Source organism: Apodemus sylvaticus, chromosome 10 (assembly GCF_947179515.1).
Source record: "Apodemus sylvaticus chromosome 10, mApoSyl1.1, whole genome shotgun sequence".
NCBI classification, from domain to species: domain Eukaryota; kingdom Metazoa; phylum Chordata; class Mammalia; order Rodentia; family Muridae; genus Apodemus; species Apodemus sylvaticus.
Genome location: NC_067481.1, coordinates 51,199,933 through 51,225,650, shown reverse-complemented (window position 1 = coordinate 51,225,650; position 25,718 = coordinate 51,199,933). Strand labels below are relative to the sequence as shown.

At 47.4% G+C, this 25,718-nt stretch overlaps 1 protein-coding gene across 1 annotated transcript; it reads left to right on the top strand.

The window, feature by feature from the left end:
* The first annotated feature begins 337 nt into the window (after positions 1-337).
* On the top strand, positions 338-25,718 carry Shpk (sedoheptulokinase). Its single transcript, XM_052196427.1, has 7 exons — positions 338-570; positions 5,008-5,149; positions 14,662-14,845; positions 15,388-15,540; positions 16,282-16,457; positions 19,126-19,326; positions 22,467-25,718. The coding sequence occupies exons 1-7, from the start codon at positions 409-411 to the stop codon at positions 22,877-22,879; spliced, it is 1,431 nt and encodes a 476-aa protein (XP_052052387.1). The 5' UTR covers positions 338-408; the 3' UTR covers positions 22,880-25,718.

Sequence of the window (25,718 nt, the reverse complement as noted above, 5' to 3'; positions counted from 1 at the left end):
GTAGTTTTCACGAGTCATAGACCGATAATGTTTGGCAGGATTGCGAGAAGGGTGGAAGGGCAGAAGAGCATAGGTCCTTTGGCAGGGACAGGGGCTCGGATGTGAGGGGGAGATCTCGTCTCTTGTTGGGGAGGCAGGGCTCTCGAAGTCTCTGTTGTCTCTCTGAAAGCCTGTGCTTCTTGGTGAAGACCCCGGGGCGCCAGGCACTGTCCCGGAACTTCTGACCAATAGGTCCCGCCTTCTGTCTCTTCTCAACCTATCACTGGAGGCCGCTGGAGCGTCTGCTTTCCTTGCCCAATAGAAGTGGTTAAAAGATTGACAAGAAGCTCCGCCCCCTTACTGCCCTCCAAGGTGAAGTGTTCCTCCGCCAGCAGTTCTAGCCAACCGAGCTGTGCTGTCACCACTGCCATGGCTTCGCGACCTGTCACTCTCGGTATCGACTTGGGCACCACGTCCGTGAAGGCCGCCCTGTTGGAGGCTGCACCCGGCCACCCATCTGGGTTCGTGGTGCTGGCGAGCTGTTCCCGGGCTTCGAGGGCTGAGACCGAGAGCGCGGCGGCAGGGCCCCAGGTGAGGCAGTGCCCTGGAGACGCCGGCCCCGGACGACCCTGGTGGCATCCCGGGGAACACCTTCCCGCGAAGAAGTACCCCCGACTGCCCAGTCTGTCGGACCTCCAAGGCTTGCTGCCCCTTCCAAGGCCTCAAAGCCTGCTGCAGCTCAAGCTAAGCCGTTAGATTTTGCCCAGGGAATCTTCCCACTTGCTGGCACTGATCTTCCCGCTCTCAGGCTTTTCTGGGGCCCCTGACCATGGCGCTGGATCCCTTCACTCTCTGCCCATCACTTTTTGTACTTTGATCTGAGAGGACTTGCTTTCAGAGTGGTAACCACAGGCCTGACTCATGCTCGCTGCTCACATCTGCCCTGTGCCCTCTAGTTCCGACATCACTCCCCACCCCCACTCCCCCAGGCAGTTGTGCTCTGGAAATCAGATGTAGAATTAGGCTTACCTCATTCTGCAGAAGTGCAAGTGAACTGATAATTTCATTTGGCTACTCAAAGAATTCCAGCCCTAGCTGAGAGTCTCGGGAGGAAAGTTGTCAGAGTCAGTGGGAAGATACCAAGATAAGCTAATTACAATTTTAAAAAGGAATCAGACTGATGATTATACTCTACAACCACTGGCTTTTGATTTTTTTTTTTTTTTTTGATTTGGTTTTTTCGAGACAGGGTTTAGCCCTGGCTGTCCTGGAACTCACTCTGTACACCAGACTGGCCTCGAACTCAGAAATCTGCCTGCCTCTGTCTCTGCCTCCGAGAGTGCTGGGATTACAGGCGTGCACCACCACCACCCACTTTTTTTGTTTTGTTTTAACCACTGGCTTTTGAAAACTAGAAGTACATATCCAGGGGTCCACAGGATGGTCCGGCAGTAATTGCAATTGCTGAGTGAGCTTGGTGACCTGAATTCTATCTTCAGAACCTACCACGGAGGGAAAGAACTGACTTCTGAAAAGTTGTCCCTTTACTGCCACATGTGCCCCTTGACAGGCACACATGTTTGTGTGCACACATCTATACATGTATACACATGTGCACATATATACACATTATATAAATATATACACATATATACAGTATATACACACATACATATACACACATTATATATATACATACACACACATACTATATATATTCACACACATACAGTATATATACACACATGCATATACACAAATATATGCTACACACACACACACACACACACACACACACACAAACATACCTTTTAAAGAAACCCAATGAATTAAAGACAGTGGACTCTGTTGGGAGATGATATAAGTAGGCTCAGAATGGCCTCAGATTCCACTCCTGTTAGTTTCCTGAAAGGGTCGGTTTATAGTCTGAATTTACAGATATGAATGTCAACGTGAGAGTATAACTTCTCACTTTTTTCTTGGCCTCATCTTGTTCCCTGATCTGAACTGGGTGGCCACTAAGGCTTCCTCCAGCCAGAAACTTGGATTGAGTTCTGTACCCCACACTTGAGCTTCATGTCTCAAACACTCTTGCCAAGGGCCTGCCTGTATTTAGTTCTTTGGGGGTTTAGAGTTCATTTTGCTGGGGTGTGTTATCGAAGAAGATAAAGATTGTGGGAGCATTTCTAATTTTCCCAGAGACCTTCACATTTAATTTGGTTGGGGCCTCAGGGCATTTTAGAATGACTATTTGATTTCATGAATTATGACATGGAGAAGTTGGCTCTGATCCTGGGGAAGTGAGGAGCTGGGCCAGGGTTCAGGCGCTGCCCTTTTCTCTTGAAACCGATCTCTCTCTCTCTCTCTCTCTCTCTCTCTCTCTCTCTCTCTCTCTCTCTCCCCCTCCCCCTCTCCCTCTCCCTCTCCCTCTCCCTCTCCCTCTCCCTAAGCTTCTCTCAAACTTGGATCTTCCTGACTTAGCTGAGATCACAGGTGTGTTCCACCCCCTGCAGCTAAACCCCAAGGTTTTGGAGGGAGGCAGCCTCTTGATTGCTTGCCTCCGGCTCCGGCTCCTCAGCTGTAGGGTACAGGGTGGGTGGCTCTGAATGAGCTGCTGGGCCCTCTCTTCAAGTCTGAAGTTGATCTGGGAATGGACCCACTGGTGTTTTCAACTAAGAAAGAGCAGCAACAATGGCTTTCCTGTTACAGCACGGGTGTGCCCACTGTCCTAGGGCTGCCCCTGGTCCCGCTCAACCCTAAAATGAACTGCGGAACACAGCCTCCTTGTCTTTACTTCCAGCTGCCCCATTTTCCTCCTCCATGCTCTCCACCCACACAACTCACTCACCCTGGACCCATCTTAAACAGAGGCCCCTCTGTACTGAGGTGATGTGCCATCTGATGGCCATTTGGGGGACTTTTAAACTGCCACTGTCTAACAGAGATGCAAGTCACAAATGGGGGCCACACGTGTAATTTTCAGCCTTTGAATAGCTATTTTAAAAGAAGTAAAAGGAATGGGTAAAATTAATTTAACATTTGCTTCTTTCTTTCTTTCTTTCTTTCTTTCTTTCTTTCTTTCTTTCTTTCTTTCTTTCTTTCTTTCTTTCTTTCTTTCTTTCTCTTTCTTTCGTGTCCCACTATGTAGACTGGCTGGCTAGGAACTTGCTATGTAACGGAGATTTACCTGCTTCTGCCTTCTGAGTGCTGGGATAAAATTAATTTTCATTATGTATTTTTACTTAATGTATATAAAGTATCATTTTAACATTCCAACGTAGAGATGTGTCAATGAGATATTATATGTTATTCATATTAACCCCGGACTAGTGTGTGTGTGCACTTAGATGCTCATGTGTATGTGTGTGCATGCGGAGGGCAGAGGCCAGACTTGCACTGTGTTCCTTGGTCCTCACGGTTCGTTCATGACTGCTCTCTGCCCCTTTAAAGTACCTCTTGCTGGCCTGGAGCTTGACAGATTGGCTGTTGCTCCAGAGCCCCAAGGATCTGCCTGTTTCTGCCTCCCCAGTGCTAGTAATACACCACACAGCAGCAGACTTTAAAACATGGGTTCCAGGGATTAAACTCAGGTCCCTATGCTTGTAAGACAAGCGTTTGCCTGACCTCATCTCCTCAGCCCTCAGATGTAACTTATACATATGAAACACTTCAGTTCAGACGGGACAAGAATAGTTAATGACTGCCATACTGGACTGTGTCCTAAGCAACAGCCCCCCCCCCCCTTAATTTCTTTCACCTCCTCCCTGTCTTTCTTCCTCTGTGGAGATCACACACAGGCGTGGCCCTCCTCTGTCTCTCACTGCTGTGTACTTGGCTGCCACAGTGATAGGCTTCTAGCTTGTCTGGAGTCTGGGGCTGTCTGCTCAGGATATGCACTCTACACAGTCCACTCCGTCCCCAGCTCACCCTGAATCATCTTCCTTCTTTGTTCTTCCTTTGTGTTGACCTGTTAGGCTATGAGCTATCCTGACCATGCTTCAGTTTGTTCCCAGGAGGACGATAGCCCTCCAGTATGGCATCTTGGGCTATGCTGAGAATGTCGATACAGGGGAAATTAAAGGTCCTAGCCTGGCCTCTCCTCACCCAAACACGTGGACGTCTTCATTTCTCTTAGTTGTGTCAAGACCAAGCTGCAAGCTGGATATCAGCTCCTTGGGAGGCCAAGGCTGGAAGGGGGATCGCTGGGACAGGAGTTCAGAGCCAGCCTGGGCAATAGAGCAAGATGGCTTGTGCCACTCCCCTCCTTGTCCCCCACAAACACCAGCCTACATGGGCGTTAGACCTGCCTTCCATCCCACATGAAAGTTTCCTGCAGGCTCGGTCAGGAAGACGGAGGGATGGAGCCCTCATGCAGAAACTTCTCTTTCTCGCTGATTAATCTCCATCCTTTGGGTTCGTTTGAGTTCCAAAGAGACTCATCTTACCAGCTAATTTCTGCTCCTTCCTTATCATGTAGAACTTTCCAAATTCTCCACATCCCCTATTCTTCCTTCCTTCCTTCTATAAATGAGTGGTGATATAAACCTCAGTGGGTCTTTGTCATCTCTGCTTCTCTCCACACTGTGATTTATTCATTTATTTTTGTCTTCTTGCTTGTTAATAAATCTATTTGCTTTTTCTACTATTGAATCTGTGTGCTGTCATTCATTCCAGCCCACCAGGGAGGGAGGGGAGGGAGGGGAATTTCATCTGGCACTGCACTGCAGACACTTCCCTCCGTCTCCAGCCCTGCCCTTCCACTTTCCGTGTTTGGAGACCCTCTGCTTATTTCTCCTATTGATGCTGGAAGAGGCTTTTCTCAGCAGAGCTTGATATGTCAGCTGAACTGTCCAGGGCTGTGTTTCCTCCCTGAGGGTGGGGAACGGGCCTTTGTTAGACAGTCTCAGGCCAGCACAACTGAGCTAGCCAGACCCTTCAGGTCCATATTTTGGGAATGAGACTTCTCTTTAAGAGATCTCATTGGTCTGTTTGTCTGCCTGTGCCCACCCTGTCCTGTTCTGTTTTTAGGGGCGGGAGCAGGATGTGACTAGAATCATCCAGGCCCTAAATGAATGCCTTGATGCCCTTCCCCGGCAGCAACTCAGGAGAGTTGGGGGCATCGGAGTGTCGGGACAGATGCATGGCATCCTATTTTGGAAAGCAGGCCAAGGTATGCTGGGTGTGGGTAATGATCTCATGCTGTGGTCACTTAACAGACCAAGAGCAGGGTCAGGCCGTCCTGGTGTGGGCGTGGTGCCTTGCCCCTCAGAGCAACATGTCATGTGCTGTCACCTGTGTTTTGTGTACATTTTGTCTGGGTCAAATGTGTAATGAAGACTCAAACTGACTGCTTGTGTATCCATGCACATTCCCCGTGGGCAGTCAGAGGAGAAAGTGAGTTTGAATTTTCCTCAGGATTTAGTAGAGAGGATTTCCCATAGCTTTCTTTATATTGTGCCAGGGTAAACAGGATGAGCTGTCACTGGACAAGATGTCAGTGGAAACTAGATTCGAGCACTTAAAAAAAGCATATAAAATGTAATTTATTATGCTCATGTGGTGTGTGTTTGTGTGCGTATGTGTATATGTGTGTGTATGTATGTATGTGTATGTGTGTGTGTGTTTGTGTGTGTATGTGTGTATGTGTATGTATGTGTGTGTGTATGTGTGTATGTGTATGTGTGTGTATCTATGTATGTGTATGTATGTGTGTGTATGTGTATGTGTGTGTGTGTATGTGCATGTTCTCTTCTCCTATAGGTCTAGGGATGGGATTCAGGTGCTAAGACTTGTCTAACAAGCACTTTTAGCTGCTCTGCCATCTTCTTGGTCCTGGGTTTAGTTTTTTTAAAAAAAATATTATTTATTTATTTTTTATTTTTTAGATTTGGTCTCATATAGCTCAAGCTGGCTTTGAACTCATTATGTAGCTGACACCAGTCTTGAACTCCTGATCCTCTCGCCTCTACTTCCAATACCCAGGGTGGTACTTGGAAACCTTTCGTGGTTTCCTGTTTTCCACCCTGGGGCCTCACCTGTGATAGGCAAGTACTCTATCACTGTACTATGCCCTAATTCCTTTTTTTTTGATTTTTATTTTGAGATAGTGACTTGTTAAATTGCCTAGGCTGGCCTTGAACTCACAATAGCTTAGGCAGGCTGCAAAAAAATTATGATCTTCCTGTCCTCCTCCTAAGTAGCTGGAATTATAAGTTTGTGCCACCAGCCCTAGCCAGGTATAGTTTCTAACCTTTACACAATTTCACATAATTCTAGTTGCTATCACTTTAACAGGCAAACCATTATTATTGTTTTTATTATTATTATTTTCTTTTTAGTTGGTCCTGGGGATAGGACCTCAGGTCTTATGCACACCAAATGTGTGCCTGCAAGGCATCCCTTCATCTGTCACCTGAGGGAAGTCTGTGGCAGTGCAAAGGTGGTGACTGTGTGGCCCTTAGGAGGAGACTATGCCAGGCAAACAACAGTGAGCACTCCAGGTGCCCGGTGTCAGCCTACAGATATTACCTGCATGACCTCACCTGTTTCTCAACAGCTTTATGATGCCTGTGAGTGTCACCACTGTGCAGATGGGGAGCAGGAAGTTCAGAGAGGTTAGAATAACATGCTCTTGGCCACACAGCCCACACAGCAGTAATCCAGGTCTGTCCCGTTTCAAAGACCAGAACCACAGGAGAGCAGAGTTTAGGGAAAGGAGGGACTTCTAGCTAAATGTCCACAGAAGGAATAGACTTTCAGCAACTCAGCAACTCCTTAAGTGGCTTGGAATTACTGTTGTTAAATGATAGAAAACATCATATAGCTATAAACCAGAAAGGATAGTATTATATTACAAAACTATCACCGAGCCTCAGAAATAGTACCCATTTGAGTGCAGAGGGGTGTTACTTATTATTTGTTTTTTGAGATGGAGTCTTTGCACCCACCCCCTCCCGACACAGACACACAGACACATGGCACTCACTTCACCTGGCTGAGCTCAGATAGTTTAAGCAGAGGAGACGTGGCCACTTGAGTTGATGGGTGAGGTGGCTAAAGGACCGGGTGCTGGATTCATTCCTTTCTGCCCGGGGGGGTCCGCACCTCAGGCTCCCTGGGTTACGTGAGTGGTGACTCACCTTGTCTAGTGTCTTCTGTCTAGTGTCTAGTGTCCCCTCCACAGGGTGGGTGTCTAGGAAGCCCCTCCCTCCCCTGTCTGCCTGTTGTCAGGTCCTTTCAGACAAGCTAGCTGCTTGGCTCCACACACCAGCAGGAGGAGGAGGGCGCCAGAGCCACCTCTCCTAGGGAGTCTAGGTTGTAAAAGCTTTCTCAATGCTCTAATTCTTCATTAACACGAATAAATGTCCTTTTAATACTAAAACCCTTCCTAAGGGGGCGAGCAGAGATCTAATGACTGTGGTCTGGGCGTCTCTGCCTTCCTTCCTTGTGTCTCCTGGACTCTGTACCAACCACACACACCCTCAGCCACATCCCTGGAAGCGCTGCTTAAAATTTCATGGAGCCCGCCCGCTGCCTTCTTGTTTTGCTTGTGCTTCTGGGAAGGAGGAAGCTGTTTACTGCTGCTGATTCCTGTTGATGGAGTCCAGCGGAGTCAGCTTTGGGATCAAGTTGTGCCGTTTTTTAATGGTGGCCATAATTCAGGTCGGTTTTAGTACCTACCACATGCAGGCCCTCTACTGTCCCCCCGGGACACATAGAATTTGCGTGCGGAAACCTGTTCCTTTCACCACGCGGCCAGCATGGTCAGGTGCCGGCAGAGGGCTAAGTGCTTTGGTGAGGACACGGGCAGTCTAGTGGGGCACTGGGAGCGATGAGCATTTCTGCAGGGCCTGTGGTTAGTTAGGCCTGTTGTCGGAGTCCACTTTCCGGCGCAGTAGAAGAGGGAGAGGAAGAGGGACCATAAGGCAAAGCTAAAAGGCAAGCTGCCAGCGGGATGAAAATATCTGCTTATGTGGAGTAGATGAAGGGCAGACAACTGGCAAAGAAAAGTCAGATGGACCAAGGGTCCCGGCCAACAAGGGCCGCTGCAAGAGGCAATACTGAGGAGAGAAATTCAGTGTCACCTGCGATTAGGAGAATGCAGAGGTCAACAACCAGGAGATGCCATTTTACACCCTTTGGGCTGCAAGAAACCAGAAAGCCTGGGAATATCAAGAGCTGTCAAAGGGGTGGGAAACTGGTTTACTATAAATGTCGCTGCTGATATTTAACTGGTGTGAATTAGCAGAGCTGTTTTGGAGGGCAGTTTGGCAAGGCCTGTTTGAAAAGAGGCGGCTGCTGTGCCTCAGACATTGTACTGCTTGGAACCAGTCCAGGAGAAGGACTGGAGGAGGCATTGTCGCCACTCTTCACTGCATCTTTGTTTAGGATGGTAAAAATGTGGCATTTACCTGCGGGGACTCATTACACACACGCAGTCTGGCCCATGCTGTGGGATGACATTTGGTAATTAGAATAAGGACATTCAGGCATATGGACACACAGAGAACTCAAAACATGTTATTGGGCAGCAATAAACACAGTAGAGTATTCTTGTTTAGACAAATACACCCAGGCCAACTACACAAAACAGGCCTGTTGTGTGAGAGTCAACAATAGACAGTCATCCAGTGAGAATACCATGGTAAGAAAGGGGTTGTGACTGAGTGGGGGATGGGCAAGGGGACCTTTGCTCTGCCTATAATATTTGAAGATTTTTTTTTTAATTGAGACTATGTTTATTTATTATTATATCTTTAAAATCTTCAAAAATAGAACGGCTCTTTACCAAAGGGAAGGAAGAAGAAAGGAAGGATGGGAAGACGAGGGACCCACTGGCTTGGACGCTGGGAACAGGCTTCTTAGATTTACATTGCTGAGTCTACCATACTGATTATTAGCTATGTGAATCTGGGCAAATTTTAAAATCATCCTGCTTCATTTTTTTTATATTGGGATAACAATCACATAATCAATTCTCAGCTCCCATATTGCTCACAGCTGTCTGTAATCCCAGTCCCAGCGAGATCTGGTGCCCTCCTCTGGCATCCACAGGTACTGCATTATGTGGTGCATAGATAAACATGTAGACAGAAACATCCACACACATTAAGAAAAAATCACCACACAGAGTAAATGAATTACTATTTTCAAAGTGTGTCAATCTATGGCACATTATAAGCATTCTATTTTTGTTTTATAATAAAGTTACAATTCAAACAAAGTAAAAGTGGGATCAAAAGAGTTTTGGAGGCAGATGAGGGATTGAGGCAAAGCTTCAGGATTGAGGTAAGAAGCCCACACTTAGATCAGATGGCAGTGCAGCTGTGGGAAGGCTATCAGTGGTGGAACTGCCCATTCCTGTCCCCACCTCCCAGGGGCACATAACACCAGGCAGATGTCATAGGTCCCGGATGTCCCAGCTTCTACGTGTAACCCCCCTTTGCTGGGCTGCACATCAGGAATACTGACAGACTGACTGACCAGGTCCTGGGCTGCACATCAGGAATACTGACAGACAGACTGACCAGGTCCTGGGCTGCAATCAGGAATACTGACAGACAGACTGACCAGGTCCTGGGCTGCAATCAGGAATACTGACAGACAGACTGACTAGTTCCTGGGCTGCACATCAGGAATACTGACAGACAGACTGACTAGTTCCTGGGCTGCACATCAGGAATACTGACAGACAGACTGACTAGGTCCCTTTAGAGTCTTTGTTATCATTGTTTCCTCTATCTGCAACACATGTCCCCAGCTATTTTTTTTTAAATAATTATTTATGTATGTTGGTGCTCTGTCTGCATGTGTACCTGCAGGCCAGACGAGAGGGCATCAGATCCTTTTATAGATGGTTGTGAGCCACCATGTGGTTGCTGCGAATTGAACTTATGGCCCCTGGGAGAGTAGCCTGTGCTCTTAACTGCTGAGCTGTCTCTCCAGCACCTCCCACCCTGCCACAATCTCTTTTCGAGAACGCACCATCAACGACCTAAAGATCTCCCACTAGGTTCCACCTCTTAAAGCTTCTACCACCTCTTAACAGTATGAGACGGGACCAAGCCTTTAGTACAGGACTCTGACCTGTAACAGAAGCTAGGGTTCGTCATCAGCGCCACCTTCTCTGGTACTTACCAGGTGTTCTCTCTGTGCTCGCCATGTATCCTCTCATTCACTGTGACAATGTCGCACAGACTGACCACACGTGGGACTCCAGCCAGAATCTTATCTTTAACCCTTGCTAAAGCCTGGCATAAAACTGTCACAAACACTAGGATCCAGGGGTTCAGAGTTCCAAGTGCCTTTTAATTCTGAATTTCTAGATGGTTGTCACCAAGATACTGAGCTAATACTACCTTTGTTCCCACAATTTGTTTCAAAGGTATCATAAGAGGGGGGAGAACTTCACAAAATGGGAGAACTCTGTGATTAAACCCTGAGGTGATGTGGACTCATTTGAGCTGTTGTGCGCGTATGTGGTAGTTTAGGCTGGGTAAGAGACAGACAGCCAGGAGGGGAATTCTGGCTTCCCCAGCCAACCACAGTCCCATAGGAACACTGGTGTCTTCGGGGATAAACGAAGGTGTTAGAGAAAAGGAGTTGTCCTCATCCAGCACCAGAATTGGTGCTTATCATGTAAGGATTCATTTACTGTCATTTGTTCTTGGGGGCTGGGAGGGAAGCCCTGGCCTGAGGAGATAATTTGTGTGGCAGGGATGGATTACCTGTGGATCCACCCAGGATCCATGCATCCTTCCTCTGTATTTTAGAGCAAGACCTGCCCCACAGACGTTCCTGGGCGGAGTACCCAGTGTGGCTGAGGTCACAGACCAGGATAACAGACATGTGAAAAAGTTTTCCTCAAGGAAAATGTTTCCTTAAGGTTAATCTGATCGTCTAAGACAGAACTCTTAGAATAGGACACACTAAGAATTTAAAATTAGCTCCATACAATCCAGGTATAGTGGTGCACGCCTGAAATCCTTGCACTCAAGAGGACCAGGCAGGAAGATGGTGTGGTCGAGGCCAGCCTGGTGACAGTGAGACTCAGTCTGCACAAATTAATCTGATGCAGTAAGTGAAGGTCGCCACTGCTGTGATGAAGTGCCATAGGCAAAGCAGTCTGGGGAGGAAAGGGTTCACTGGCTTAAGCTCTCTCATCACAGTTAGTCATCAAAGGAAGTCAGGACAGGAACTCATGCTGAAGGTTTCTGGAGGCAGGAGCCGAGGCCATGGAGGGGCGCTGCTCACTGCCTGCTCCTCATGGCTTGCTCAGTCTGCTCTTTTATAGAAGCCAGGAGCATCAGCCCAGGAGTGGCCCTCTCCACAACAGGCTGGGCCCTCTCCGATCAATGATTAATTATAAAAATGCCCTACAGGCTTGCCTATACCCTGATCTTATCGAAGCATTTTTTTTCTCTATTGAGGCTCCCTCCTTTCCAATGACTACAATTTGTGTCAGGTTGACATAAACTAGCCAGCACATCCACTAAACAGTATTAAAGGGGGAATATCAGCAAGACACCACAAAGGACCATATGAAAAGAACCAGGGCTGGGTAGTGGTGGTGCATACCTTTAATCCAAGTACTTGAGAGGCAGAGGCAGGTGGATCTCTGTGAATAGGTCAACCTGATCTACAGAGCTTGTTCTAGTACAGCCAGGGCTACACAACGAAACCTTGTCTTACAAAGACAAAATTAAAGAAAAAGAATCAGGAAAATTAGGTGTGAAAAAGTGTGGCAGTTGAAACAGAGAGTGTAATACACGAAGTTAATAATAGAATGGATGAAACTTTAGAACAAATATCAGACCGAAAGATCAGACTGAGATCTGTCATGGACCTGGTGAGATTGCTCCGTGGTTACGGCCTCCTGCTGCCAAGGCTGACAACCTGAGTTTGATCCCCAGAATCTACAAGGCAGAAGGAGAGAACCAACTCTGCAAGTTGTTCTGTGATCTCTACACTCAGTATGGCATGCAGATGTGCAGATGCATGTGTACACATGGATTTACACACACAAACACATGTGACAATAATAATGAAAATTGAAGACCTGTCAGAAGGAAGATCGAAAGGACAGATATCTATCATCTATTAACTTACCTACCTACCCATCTGCCATCTATTATTTATCTATCTGTCATTTATTTATCAATTGACTAATCAAAAATCTGTTTATCATGTATCATCTATCTTTCTGTGATTTATCTGTCTGTGATCTATTTGTTGTCTATTATCTATCTATCTATCATCTATCTTCTGTCATCTGTCTGTCTGTTAAAGACAGACAGATGGACATAAACAGAAGCACTCACATCTGAATGGTATGAGACCCAAAAAGAAAGATGAAAGTGGATAGGAGGAAATAGTTGAAGAAATAATGAAGAAGAACTTCTCCTAGTTGACAAAATAAGCTGGAATACCCCAGACTGAAACGGTATGAGGAATATGTACCGAACCCCACAGACAGTTATGTCCCAGTGAACTTTTAAGGACTTCAAAGACAGAAAATTTCAAAGCTCACAAAGTCCCAGGTCAGATCCCACACAAAAGAAGAAGGAGCAGATGACCACTAGGCTTTTTCATACAGCAGTACTCTCTGGAAAACAACAGTGAGATCACTCCATTTCTGCACCACAAATTATCCCCAAACGTAACGACTTGCAGACAGCCACCACTTAGTCACAGCTCCTGATGCTTTGGCTTCAGCTGCCTGATTCTTGTGTGTGGAGCTGGAGTAGGATGCTCACTGGTATTCATGGGGGGGGGGCAGACTGATCAGGATAGCTTCAGATGGCTTTACTCTGTGCCTGCCTGGTGCCTTGGTGAGGAAGGCTGCAAGGCCACCTCCCCTGAGAAGGTCTGCTAGATGGCTGTATGTGGCTTACTGCTCTCTGGCGCAGTGGCTGTGGGGGGTAGTTAGACTTTGTACCCAGAGGCTGGTTTCCCTGAGAGAGGTGGGGACTACAACCGTGTGTGTGTGTGTGTGTGTGTGTGTGTGTATGTATGTATGTATGTGTTTACATGTTTAGGCATAGATGTGCCCAGGAAGGTCACATTCTGACTGTGTGTGGTGGATGCTCTAGGAGTCAGTTGTCTCCTATCTCCATATGATGCAGGGACTGAACTCAGGACTTCAAGCTTGGTGGCCTACTCCTATATCCACTGAGACATCTCACTGGCCTTCCACATTATTTTTTGAGATAAGATCTCTCATTGAACCTGAAGCTTACCCCTTCACTGGGCTAGCTGGCTAGTGAGCCCCAGTGACCTACCCATCTCTGTTCCCTAATCCTGGGGTGATAGCCATGTCTAGTGTTAACCTGGGTGATGTGGATTTGAACTCAAGTTTTCCTGCTTGCACAGTAAGTGATCTTACACACTGAGCCATCTCTTCAGCCTTGGCCACAATACTTGTTATAACCTAGCCTTGATGTCCTCCATATTCTATTGGTCACATAAGTTACCGGGTAAGCATGTACCTAGGGGAATAAGATTTAGATACTGCCACTTAACAGGAGATACAGCAAAGGACCTGTGGGACTCTACCACAGCTCATGTTTTTAAACATTGAAGGAAGGGAGCTTTGAACTTAGACTGTTCCATGGCTCAAGCTGTCATTCAACTTTGAGAGCATGAAGAACATTGTGAGGCATGAAGACCTGCAGGTGCAGAGAGGCCTGAGGACCTGCAGGTGCAGAGAGGCCTGAGGACCTGCAGGTGCAGAGAGGCCTGAGGACCTGCAGGTGCAGAGAGGCCTGAGGACCTGCAGGTGCAGAGAGGCCTGAGGACCTGCAGGTGCAGAGAGGCCTGAGGACCTGCAGGTGCAGAGAGGCCTATGCTGCAAGCAGTTTTGGATCAAGTATTTAAGTCAGAGTTGTGCACTTGGGAATTCCATAGGATGTTAGAAGAGATAGATGGGATATGCTTGGCCAAACATCCTTAACCACAGTGACCCTGGGCTTGGGAATGCGGCTCAGTGGCAGAACAGGTCCTCAGTGCTCAACAGGCCCTGGGTGCCATCTGTAGTATAACAAGCAGCCAGTTGGCGCAGAACAAAAGAAAAGAGAAGAGAAGATATCTTGATGATCACTCTGGTATCAACCATTTTGTCATGAGGTTGGAGGGACTCGAAGAGCAGGGGACTCTGAGAGTCTCTTAAACATCTCTTATGGAAATGAGTGGGTACAGTGTCAAGTAAGAAATGAATAACCAAAGCAGAAAGTAGTCTAGGTATGCCTTTAATCCCAGTACTTGTGAAACAGAGGCAGGTAGATCTCTATGAGTTCAAGGCTAACCTGGTCTATAGAGTGAGTTCCAGGACAGACAGGGCTACAGAGAAATCCTGTCTTGAAAAACCGAAAAAACAAAAACAAAACAAACAAGCAAACAACCCCTACCTCCCAGAAAACCAACTAACCCAACCCTTCCCTGACACCTCCACGAAAGAAGAATGAAAAGAGAGAGAGAGAGAGGAGAGAGAGAGAGATCAGAATAGACTCATGGAAGGAGTGAGTGACTTGTCCAGGGTCTTTCAGCCACTCTGATATCAGAACCATATTAGAACGAAGCTTCACAGAGTGGGGATGCCTGTGTTATAAACTCATGGGCAGAGATGGTTCAAGGACATATACACTCAGCACTGTTTCTCCATTTTTGTCATTTCCTTTGTTGCAGGCTGTGAATGGACAGAGGGAGGGCCTGCCCTTGTATTTGAGCCCAGAGCTGTGAGCCATCTGGTCACATGGCAGGATGGCCGTTGTACCAGTAGTTTCCTGGCTTCTCTGCCCAAGCCAGCATCCCATCTCAGTGTGGCCACAGGATTCGGCTGTGCAACCATCTTCTGGCTTTTGAAAAACAGGTGTGACAAGTGTTCTTTGAACCAGCATGTGATTTCTGGGGTGAGAACTAGCAGACTGCAGATGCAGCTGGTCAGCACCTCTAGACCTGCTGCCCTGGGTCTTGAGTGTGGCCTGGTGCAAGGTGGAGTCACAAGGCTCAGATTTGGTCTGGAACCATTCCGTTTGTGGATGACCACCATGGGTTATCTGCTTCTAAGCAGAATTGGGGATGGGGGTGGGGGTGAGGAGGGAGAGAGAGGGAGAAACAGAGAGTGACTTTCAAAGTTGAGTTCACAGTGGGGTCAGGGTTACAGGGGACAGGGCCATGACCTTCTTTCCTGGACATATCCCTTCTTCCCCCAAGTCTGTCCCTGGGGATGACTGGGGATAGCTTTATCTACAGTGACTGGGATAGCCTTTCCCAGGGACTCCCAGTATTGAGGCTCAGTGTATGGGGCTGTGGCTGTGCCATGCCTGGCACCTTCTGCTCACAGCTAAGCTACAGCATGTGTTTCCATATCCTCATTAGATTATACTGAACTGTTTTTGGTGTGACAAACAGCCCGGAGTTTCTGAAGTCCTATGACGTGGCTGGCACCATTCAGGACTATGTGGTTGCTATGCTGTGTGGCTTGCCAAGACCCCTGATGTCCGACCAGAACGCTGCTAGCTGGGGTTATTTTAACACCCAGGGCCAGAGCTGGAACTTGGACATGTGAGTATGACCGTGTCGGTGGATCTGGACTGAGGGTGTGCCTGGAGGGAGAGCGTCAGTGGGGGCTTGGAGCTCTCGCTGGTCATTGTATTTTAAAGTAAGAGTGGGCACAGAGCAAGGCTGTCAGAGGGATGCCTTTCCTGATCTTTCTACAGGAATGTTTGCCTTCGCAGGAGCAGAACTCCAGGGCCCTGTGAGCTCACGTCCTTCAGGGCTCAGTTCCGAGCCCTGAGATACAGTTAAAAGCAGGTGGTAGTTCAGGTAAAGACCTTTCTGGTGTGTTTCATGCAGCCTTCACTAACCACGAGCAATGGATGCATCAGGTGTTCATACGGCTGCTGGGCCTGATGCGGTTTGGAATGTGCTTGACGACACTAGTGGTACTGGGGCCCTGGTGTCCCCTTTGCAGAGGATTTGTGTCCCCTTGAAACACAGGCATTGGAGTGCCCTTGAAGCCTGGCTCTTCTCTAACCCACCCCATTCCCCTACCTAGTTATCTCTACCGCTTTCTGAGGGCTGCTGTTGTCCCCCAACCCCACGTCATGGTGACCTTCAACTTTTTGTCCACTATCTATAAAATCCAAACTCACGACTTTAAAGACAGCTGAGAGGGTTTCTGATAACACTGCATTCTGTCCTCCCTTCTGCTGTGTGTGAGCTGCAGCACTAAGTTTCCAGGAATGGGTAAAAGCTACAAGACCAAACCCCGAGCGAACTCTAGGCCTCCCTTTTGTTTTGCAGACTGGAGACGGCAGGCTTTCCTGTCCACCTTCTCCCCGACATTGCAGAGCCAGGCAGCATGGCAGGCAGAACTTCTCACACATGGTTTGAAATCCCAAAGGGGACACAGGTGGGCGTAGCCCTGGGTGACTTACAGGCCTCTGTCTATTCCTGCATGCGCCGAAGCACCGATGCAGGTAAGTTTGGCTTCGTTCCCTCCTTAGACTCTTGCTGGTGTTTGCTCACTACCGGCTCTGACCCAGGGTCTTTGACTTACAGTGCAGCCACAGGCTCAGCATCCCAAGGTGCTAAGGAGGTGGAACCAGCTTCATCCCTGCAGGGGAATCTCTCTGCTTGGAAAGGGGACAGGCATAGAGTTCTATTCCCTTGCACTGACCACCTGGGCTTTACCCCTGCTAAGCCTAGGAGCGGGAGAACGCTCTCCTTTTCTTTCTGTGTGCTCCATGACCAAGAAAATAGAGATTATCTGGGACCATGGCTCGGAGGCAGAGTACCTGTCCGGCATGCACAAGACATGGGTTCTTTGTCAGAACTGAGGGGTGAGGCAAAAGGAGGGGTCTAGCACTGTTATTGTGTGCTTGTCAATGACAGGTACATTAGATGCACTGCTACGTGCAGAAACCCTTTCTGTCAGGACATGGTCTCCATTTGGTTTCTTTTCAAGAATCTATGAAAACCTAAGAACATGCTAGTGGAGCTGTAAAGTGGTGTAGCCCTTTTGGAAAACAGTTTGTGGGTTCTAACAAGTTAAATATGGAGTTGCCATAGGACCTGATGATTCCAGTCCTACAGACACGGCAAGAGAGCTAGAAACATCCATCCACACAGACACTCCAACCCCTTATATCATGCCAACATTGTTTACTACAGCCCTAAGCAGAAGTGACTGAATGGAGTGTGAAACTGCCATCTATCTATACAGTTAAAAGGGATGGAAGCATTGACTTCTACAATGCAAAGAGTGAAAACCAGGCACAAAGCCCTATATCACATGCTCCCATTAATAGACAATGTCACAATGTCATGGCATATCCATGGAGAGGGAAGGATGGCTGGTTGCTAGAGGCCATGGTATGTGATTGCTATAGGGTATATTTTCTTTTGAGTGGCGGAAATGTCCTAAAGTTGGTTAGTAGTAAAGACTGTTCCTAGGAGATGGGGAAAGGCCAACTTTTTCCTACTGTAGGGTTCTAACTCAGATCACTTCTGACACTGGATGCATCAGGTTTCCTTACACACTGGGAAACAATGAATCAGGCAACAGCAGACACTAGCTGTTGCCCTCTCATTCAGTTCAACCCTAATACTTTCTATGTAAAGATAGCTTCAGACCCCACAGGTTGAGAGCTTAGGTCAAAAGAAGATCCCCTGACCCATCCCATTCATGTCAGTGTAAGGTTGTTTGGTCTGTGCTTCTGAACAACTATAAGCTGAGATTCCCATACTCTCTCTGTAGAGACATATATTAACTGGTTTATAATAAAGGATATAGCAGCCGGGCGGTGGTGGTGCACGCCTGTAATCCCAGCACTCTGGGAGGCAGAGGCAGGTGGATTTCTGAGTTCCAGGACAGCCTGGTCTACAGAGTGAGTTCCAGGGCAGCCAGAGTTATACAGAGAAACCCTGTCTTGAAAAAACCAAAATCTAAAAAGCCAAAAAAAAAAAAAAAAAAAAAAAAAGGATATGGCAAAGGATACAGTAGAAGAGATGGATGTGGAGGGCATTGTATAGGAGACGGCATGTGAGTTTCTATATCCTCTCTTCCATGCCACCCCCAGATTTTCCATGTCTTAGTTATAGGAACCCACTTTATCTTGTGCTTAAAATCCAAGTCCTCTGGAAGAGCAGCTAGTTCTCTTAACCACAGAGCCACCTCTCCAGCTCCTAAGCATTTTTTTTCTTTTGAGGCAGAGTCTAATGTAGCCCATGCTGGCCTTGAACTCTTTATTCTGTCTCTATTTCCCTCTGCTTCCTGAGTTCCTAGGATATAAGTATGCAACACCATAACTAGATTTCTCCTTCCATAAAACCATGGCATTGAATATTCTGGGATACAAAACTGTAGGTGGATGCCACAGCCTGGAACTCTATAAAGAAAATGATTTATTTAGCTTGTGCCTCTAGAGGCCATATCTAGTCATCTTGCTGGGTCATGGTATGACAAAGGACGTCATATAGGGAGACAGAAAACTAGCTGATGTGAGCTAGGTTTTCTAATAAAGCTGGTCTTGCCGTAACCCACAAGTCCATTTATCAGTGAGCCATCTGGCCCAACTTGGAAAGTTCCTGCTGGTTGCCCTTCTTAACCTCATAATGGAATAGAACACCATCATGAGTTTGGAGGAGGACTTTCTAGTCATAGCAAGTCCCCTGCCCCTTCTGTGGTGGTTGGATTCTCTGGGTCCATGGGTAGGGTTGGTGGGGGTCCCATCCCTGGCACCTGGTTATGAGGTAGGTAGGCCATGCGCTGCTTCCAGCCTTGCTACAGGGTTTGTTGTGGCACAGCTTGAAGGTTCTTTATTACCTTTTGCTTTTGTCGTTCCTGATCCCCCAGCAAATGAGGAAATTGGACACCGGCTTCAGTTTGGTCTCTAAACCTGCTAGTTCTGGAAGTAATGCGCTCCTGCTCCTGCTTTACCTTATTTATTTGACATAAGTTGCTGAGTCCAGCTCAGTTGGTGGGGATAATTGTCTCCGCCTCTTACAAGAAGTACTGTTCTTAAAAGAAGAGCATACAGATTTTGAACAGAGCCACACTTCCCCCCTCCCCTTACTTTGCTATGATGTTATGCTCTGTGACCCTGAGTTAGCCCTGCAGGGCTCACCTCTGCTATCTTTCTGCAGTTCTCAACATCAGTACCTCGGTCCAGCTGGCAGCCTCCATGCCTGTGGGATTCCAGCCACTGCAGACTCCGGATCCTGCAGCCCCTGTTGCCTTCTTCCCTTACTTCGACAGGACCTACCTTGGGGTGGCAGCATCACTCAATGGAGGCAATGTGCTGGCCACGTTTGTCCACATGCTTGTTCAGTGGATGTCAGATCTTGGTAAGATGTAGGCCACGGAGTGGCGTGTTCTGTGCTCATTGCTCTTGCCACTTAGTGTGAACTGTCCAGGCTCAGTCTGCCACCAGCTGAGTCCCTGGTACTCCTGCCAGCACACCGCCCCCTTTTTGTGACAGGTGGCTGGGCACCTTTCCCCTGACTTCGACTGTGGATTATTGTGACAGTTTTCCAGCTCCCTCCAGCCACATAGATTTTCTCTGCTGGAGAGTCCAGGTCTTCTGGTTCCTTACATTTAAGGCCTTCTTTCTGATGATTACAAATCTCTGAAATGGAATGACCAGAAACTTAAGAGGGAAAAAGACCACTGACATTTGACAACTTCATAAAGTCCTAATAGCGCTTACTTCTGGTCGGTGCTTCCTGCCTTGACTTCTTGGAAGGCTCCCTGGGAATTATTGAGGCTTCCTCTGCCTTCTTTTATTCCTGGAGAGTCTGCCAGGTTTTCCCTGTATGTACAGTGGCACACGTAACTGACTCCTACCAGAGGTCTGTCCTGTAAGCTCTGAAAGTAGACATTTCTGGTCAGCCATCCAGTTTAGGGAAATTATGGCCATCAGGTACAGTGATCACTGGAACATGTCAAAGTCAGATAACTGTAGGAAACATGAAATATGGGAACACATTGGCTGTACACATCAGTTGGCAGGCTAGGACTGGCAGATCTTGGGGTAAATTCTACCTCCTTGGCTGGGATCCTCTTAGTGTTGCTTTATAGGAAGAACCAGGAGAAGGTTTTGAGTTTCAGAGCCAGTCTTCAGACCCTCTATACAAACACAATATTCAGATACTGCTGTAACTGGATTGGGTCTACCAAATGTTTTCTGATCTGTGAGTAGGGGGCTCTTTCTCTTACCTGTAAAAGCGATAGAACTATTCTGTTTATGGCTCTAATTGGTGGTGTGAGCTTGGGGGAACAGATTCTAAAAGTGAGGTAGAAAGTCTCATGGAATAGGCAACTTTATTCAGAGCATCAGACAATTTATACTCAAAGGGTTGAAAAGACTCACTTGAGTGAAGTGTACAATCACAAGGGCAAGCCACAGGTGGTAGGCAAGCTGAATGTGGCAAAAACATGTTTTTCTGTAGAGACATATAAACAAATACCAATGGACAGTTGTAATGAATGGGTAATCTAAAACAAACCACTCATATCCACAGCAGCTGGGAGGGGCACAAAAGCACATTTCACAAACAGTTTCATGGTTTTGAAGAAATGAGGTCAAAAGACTCTGGTCTTGTCTGCTTGGCACTTTCTAACAGCACTCAGATTCCCCCTCCCACGACCCCATTCTTAGACTGGGCTCTGCCATTGTTCCATGTAACTCTCTGTAAGACCTTTCACATTCACGATGCTTTGAAGATTAGTGCTTCAGTGTAATTTACCCTTTTATGAAATTCTACTATGATGAACATTCCTCTCCTTTGATTCCCCCAAAGGACTTAGTCTTACACATTTATATGCTGTGCATTCTAAAGAACATGAATTTTCAAAGAGTTTTCTCTGTGTTGGGGATTAACCCAGCTCCTTATGCATGCTAGGCAGATGCTCTCTGCCTAACCCAAGAACAAATGTTTTAAGAAAACCTAACTGTAGATGAATGATTTATACATAAAGAGACAGACCCGCCATTTCCCCCCAAGTCTAGTCTTGACAGGTAGACACCCTAAATCCTCAGTTTCTCTATGTACTTTTTGTATACTTCAGTTTTGTTTGGTATGGGAATGAGATTATTTTTTATGTGTATGGATGTTTTCGGCTGCATGGCCTCTACATGCACATACCCACATGTGCACGCTACTCACATGCATGTATACATTTGAATAAGTACATACTACACACATGTTTATATATATATATATACAAGTCCCCTCCAAGACTCAGTATTGACCTCCCCATGGTCAGAAATGCTGACTTAGCCTGGGGGTGGGGTGGGGCTAAGTGGGGCATTATACAGATGCCCTGCAGGTGTCTCTGGTAGCTTCGAAACTGCAGTGCTCTAGTTGGGACCAGCAATGCCCTGCCACTGGGAGCTTTTCATACATACAGAATATCAAGGTTTGCTCCAGATTCCCTGAATCAGGAGCCGCACTCATATTTTATCATCAAAATTTGGAAGCATCTATCTACAGCCATAGGCTGGTGGTTTTCCAACCTGGCTGTTTCTCAGAATCTGTGGCCTAGAGGGTCTAGGACCATGTCCCACAGTTCCTTCAGACTGTTGTGACGACCTACACCTAGTAAAGAACCCCTAGTATGGATAACATTTTTCTACATCAAAGTTAGATTTGCTCTCCCTCAGCTAATGGAAAGTTAGAGATTAGAATCATGTTTTCTTTTTATGGTGTTTGATATTGAACCCATGTTAGGTGTGCTCTACCACTAAGCCATGCCCCAGCCCCTGAAGTGAATCTAATTACAAAGTATACTGAAGCAAAGCAAAGCAAACCCTTTTAATTCCTTACTTTTAATTCCTTTTTGAGATGAAGGTATAGACCAGGTTGGCTTCTAACTTGTGATCCTTCTGCCTCAACTTTCTGAATACTAGAGTTATACTGCACCCAGGTAGTTATATTTTTTAGGATGCAGAGATAACATAGAATGGGGAATTAAAATCTTATTGAGACGCTGGTTTGATATCAATCAGCTGAAGATAGCAAACACACCACTTCTTCCTGGGCCCCAGGTATCTCATGCATACAACGAGAATGGCTTAGGCTGCACTTGTATAGCAAGGATGGCTTAGTGTGGGATCTGTGGGTTATAGAGAGTCCGCTGATGACTCAAATAGCAGTTCCGATGGTGCTTGTTAATGGATGTTTACATTTGCCCCTGAGGATCTCTTATCTGTGCTATAGCTATGGTGTTCAGTTTAGGGTTAGAACTCACAACAATTCGGATGAAAGATCTCCCAGAAGTCTAGCTGTGGTCACAGAGGGACAAATGAGTGGGATCTAGAGCAGAGCCTAGCCAGCCAGACTGAATCTCTGACCCGTGAAGCTTCCAGCCACAGTATAAAGAGCAGCAGTAGACGGATCTGTCCCTTTGCCTTGGGGATTCTAAAACAGTCTCTGTCTGCCACCAGGGGCTGCATGTTCTCACACAGATCTCCTGTTTCTGACAGGTCTGGAAGTTGAAGAATCCACTGTCTATTCACGAATGATCCAGGCGGCTGCACAGCAGAAAGACACGCATCTCACCATCACCCCAACAGTGCTGGGGGAGAGGCACCTGCCAGACCAGCTGGCCTCTGTGACTAGGATCTCCTCCTCTGACCTTTCCCTGGGTCACGTGACCCGGGCCCTCTGCAGAGGCATTGTTCAGAACCTGAACTCTATGCTTCCTTTCCAACAGCTCAAAGAGTGGGGTGTAGAGCAGGTGGTGGGGAGTGGGAGCGCACTGTCCAGGAATGAGGCGCTGCAGCAGGAGGTCCAGAGGGCGTTTCCTTTCCCAGTGTGTTTTGGGCAGGATGTAGATGCAGCCTTTGGGGCAGCTCTGGTCATGCTCCAGAGAGCCCTCAGCCAGAAGGAGCCTTAGTTCAGCAAGCTCTTTGGCTAAAGGAATGCTGGGAATCTTACCTAATTGACAATGTCAGCACAATCTCTGGGTTGCCCTTTTCCGGGATGGTTCTGTGGGCGTACTGTAAATTATACTTGATCTTGAGGTACTATCTAGACTGATGAAGATCTTACCTTCAGGGCATATGATAATCATCCAGCCAGGAATCTCTAACCAGACCCCAAACTTGTGCCTTCCAAGAATAGGATCTTCTGAGAGCTGATTGCAAATGCAGATGTGGGTGGTGGAGAGAATGGGAGGGAGGAAAATGGGAAGAGGGAGAAGAAGAGAGAGAGAAACAGCTTCCTGGTCCCTGGGCTTGGTGGTGATTCATTCGTAGACAGAAAGAAAAGAAAGATGACTTATGTAGCCATGGCTCCAACTAAGCAGAGAAGACCTGCTCAGGCCCAGTGTAGCCACGGCTCCAACTAAGCAGAGAAGACCTGCTTGTGCCCAGCTTTTGGACTGGTCCAGCGTTGAGTCAAATGCATTATCGGAAAAACCCTCCCTGCCAGATTGTAGCGGGTGGCTGGAGCCCCTTCCTAGTCCCGGGGAATAGAAGGAGCCTCACTTTGTTCAGCAAGCTCTTTGGTGAAGGAATGCTGGGAATCTTATCTGACCAGTCAGTCCGACAACCCTGCCAGTTGAAGGGAACAGCTATAGCATGGTCTCCAGGCAGAGAGAGACCAAAGGACATGAAGCAACACGCCTCAGAGGAGAAAGCCGGTGTGCTTGCCTCGCCATGTGCTCCTGGGAAAGTGCTGCACGGTGGCTACCCTGAGTCCTCTCAACACAACTGACTTAAAGGCACATCCCAGAGAAGGAAAGGCAGCTGGCATGATCAGCTAAAGGGACCACAGGGCACTGTGAGGAATACTGTCTGACAGACTGTTTTCAAGATGGCAGCAAGGCACCAGCCCTTTTCTATGACTGTGTATGGCCATATGTCTCCCTAACCCCTGATACAAGGGGTGACCAGTTTCATGAGAGAACCTTTATCCCACAGGTCTCTTCTCTATGGTGAAGATCTTGCTGGCCTCTGGTGGTTCTGTTCAGATGGGCATGCATGTAGGGTCAGAGAACCACCAGTCTTCCCATGTTACAATACCCTCAAGGAGAGGGTCACCATCACTGTGTCCACTCCTAGACTCCTAAAGGACCCACAGCTCAGGGGCACCTGTGACTTGGGGGGAAACCATGTTGTCTCTTTGTAAGAGTCATTTCATAAGGTATACTATTATGGTAACCCCTTTGATGAATTTACCTCCTACTGCTGGCTCAGCTAATTGAATAAATTTCATTTTTCCAGAGTTTCATCCCTTTGATGAACACATAGCCCTCTGTTTGGGTGGAAGCCAACATGACTGACATGGCTACGGGAGCCCTCATGGGTAGACATGGTGGTACATGCTTTTAATCCCAGCACTTGGGAGGCACAAGCAGTTGAATCAGTATGTTCCAGGCCTGCATAATGAGCTCCAGGAGAGCCAGAGCTGCATAGACCCTGTTTTAAAACAGACAGACAGACAAACCTGGGTTCCCCAGGGCAAGGATGCACATCTTACAGAAGCCAACCAGGTTTCCTTTGGACAGATGAGTTGGGACAGTTGTGTTGCAGCCCCTGGGGAAGGCTTATGAGAGAGGAGGAAAGGCTGAGGGCTCCTTGGTAACCTTGTCAGCTGAAGGAGCAGTGTTCTTGAACCTCTTAGCACCCTAAGGTGCAGCTGGCCATGCCTGTTCAGAGAGCTATGGATAATGTGTAAATAAAGATCAAGATGTGGAGTTGCTGAGATGGCTCAGTGGTTAGGTAAACAGACTTGCTGCCAAGTCCAGTGGCTTGAGTTGTATCTCTGGGATCCACATTGTCTCTGACCACCACACCTGTGCAGCGGCAGTGCATGTCCTGGCCCAAATAAATAAGCAAATGTAACATGGTGATGACGATGACGAGAAAAGGTGAAGATCTGGATGGGTATTCTCTAAGCCATGGGGCCAGCATGGCACTAGAAGTCTGCAGCCTTTTCAGGCCTCATATCTGCTCTACCCTGAGTGCTGGGCCTTGGAGTCCAAGCTTGCTAACTAAAGGCCCTGCTCCTGCCTCCCTTGCACCCAGTGGAGGTAGGATTGAACACACACATCAGGGCCTCTTCTGTAGCTTGAAGTTACGACCTGCTCACTGCTTCAGCTCTCATTGCTGCAGAGTGCCAGCCAGAGTGGGTTGTTGCCAGCTTATTCCTCCGATGATGCATCAGGCTGCTGCTACCATCAGGCAGGTCCTCAGTGCGCCAGTCTCAGGAGCTCTTACATTTATCTTTCGTCTGATTCACCTTGGCTGGGCGACTGTAAACAGAAGTGCGTCTGTTTTGAGCAGACATCTTTGCCATAGTCTTCTTTTCCTTGCCCGTGTGATTGGTTGGTGCTGCTCCAGACAGTATATATTTTGTCTTCCTGGGTCCTTGACTGGGGGCACTATGGCACCGAAACTTTACCAGTCAGTGGAGAACACAACTGTGAGAGAGTCTTTGCTGTCTAGAGCTTTGAGTTTGGGGATGTCTTATTATCACCATCGATCTGAAACCATCCTGGCCATGCAGCCACAATAGCCATGGAGTCTTCAGTGTTTCCATTGTTCCCAATGCAGACCAGACTAATGTTACTTCCAAAACAATGGGTGCCCTGGGAAGCCTGTCAGGTTGATGTGCTGATGAATTCTTATCCCCAGGAGATAAAATAAGCATGGGTGACAGTAATCTCCATTCCCAGAAGGGGAGTCATAATCTCCGTGAAAGTCACATTCGGCTAAATCTTAAGAGTTTTA

What these genes read in the sequence shown, in the direction of transcription:
- Shpk (XM_052196427.1), top strand. Translation starts at nt 409, where the DNA reads ATGGCTTCGCGACCTGTCACTCTCGGTATCGACTTGGGCACCACGTCC. An exon ending in GCGCGGCGGCAGGGCCCCAG is followed by an intron (nt 571 to 5,007) that starts GTGAGGCAGTGC and finishes TTCTGTTTTTAG; the next exon opens with GGGCGGGAGCAGGATGTGAC. An exon ending in TTCTGGCTTTTGAAAAACAG is followed by an intron (nt 14,846 to 15,387) that starts GTGTGACAAGTG and finishes TGTGACAAACAG; the next exon opens with CCCGGAGTTTCTGAAGTCCT.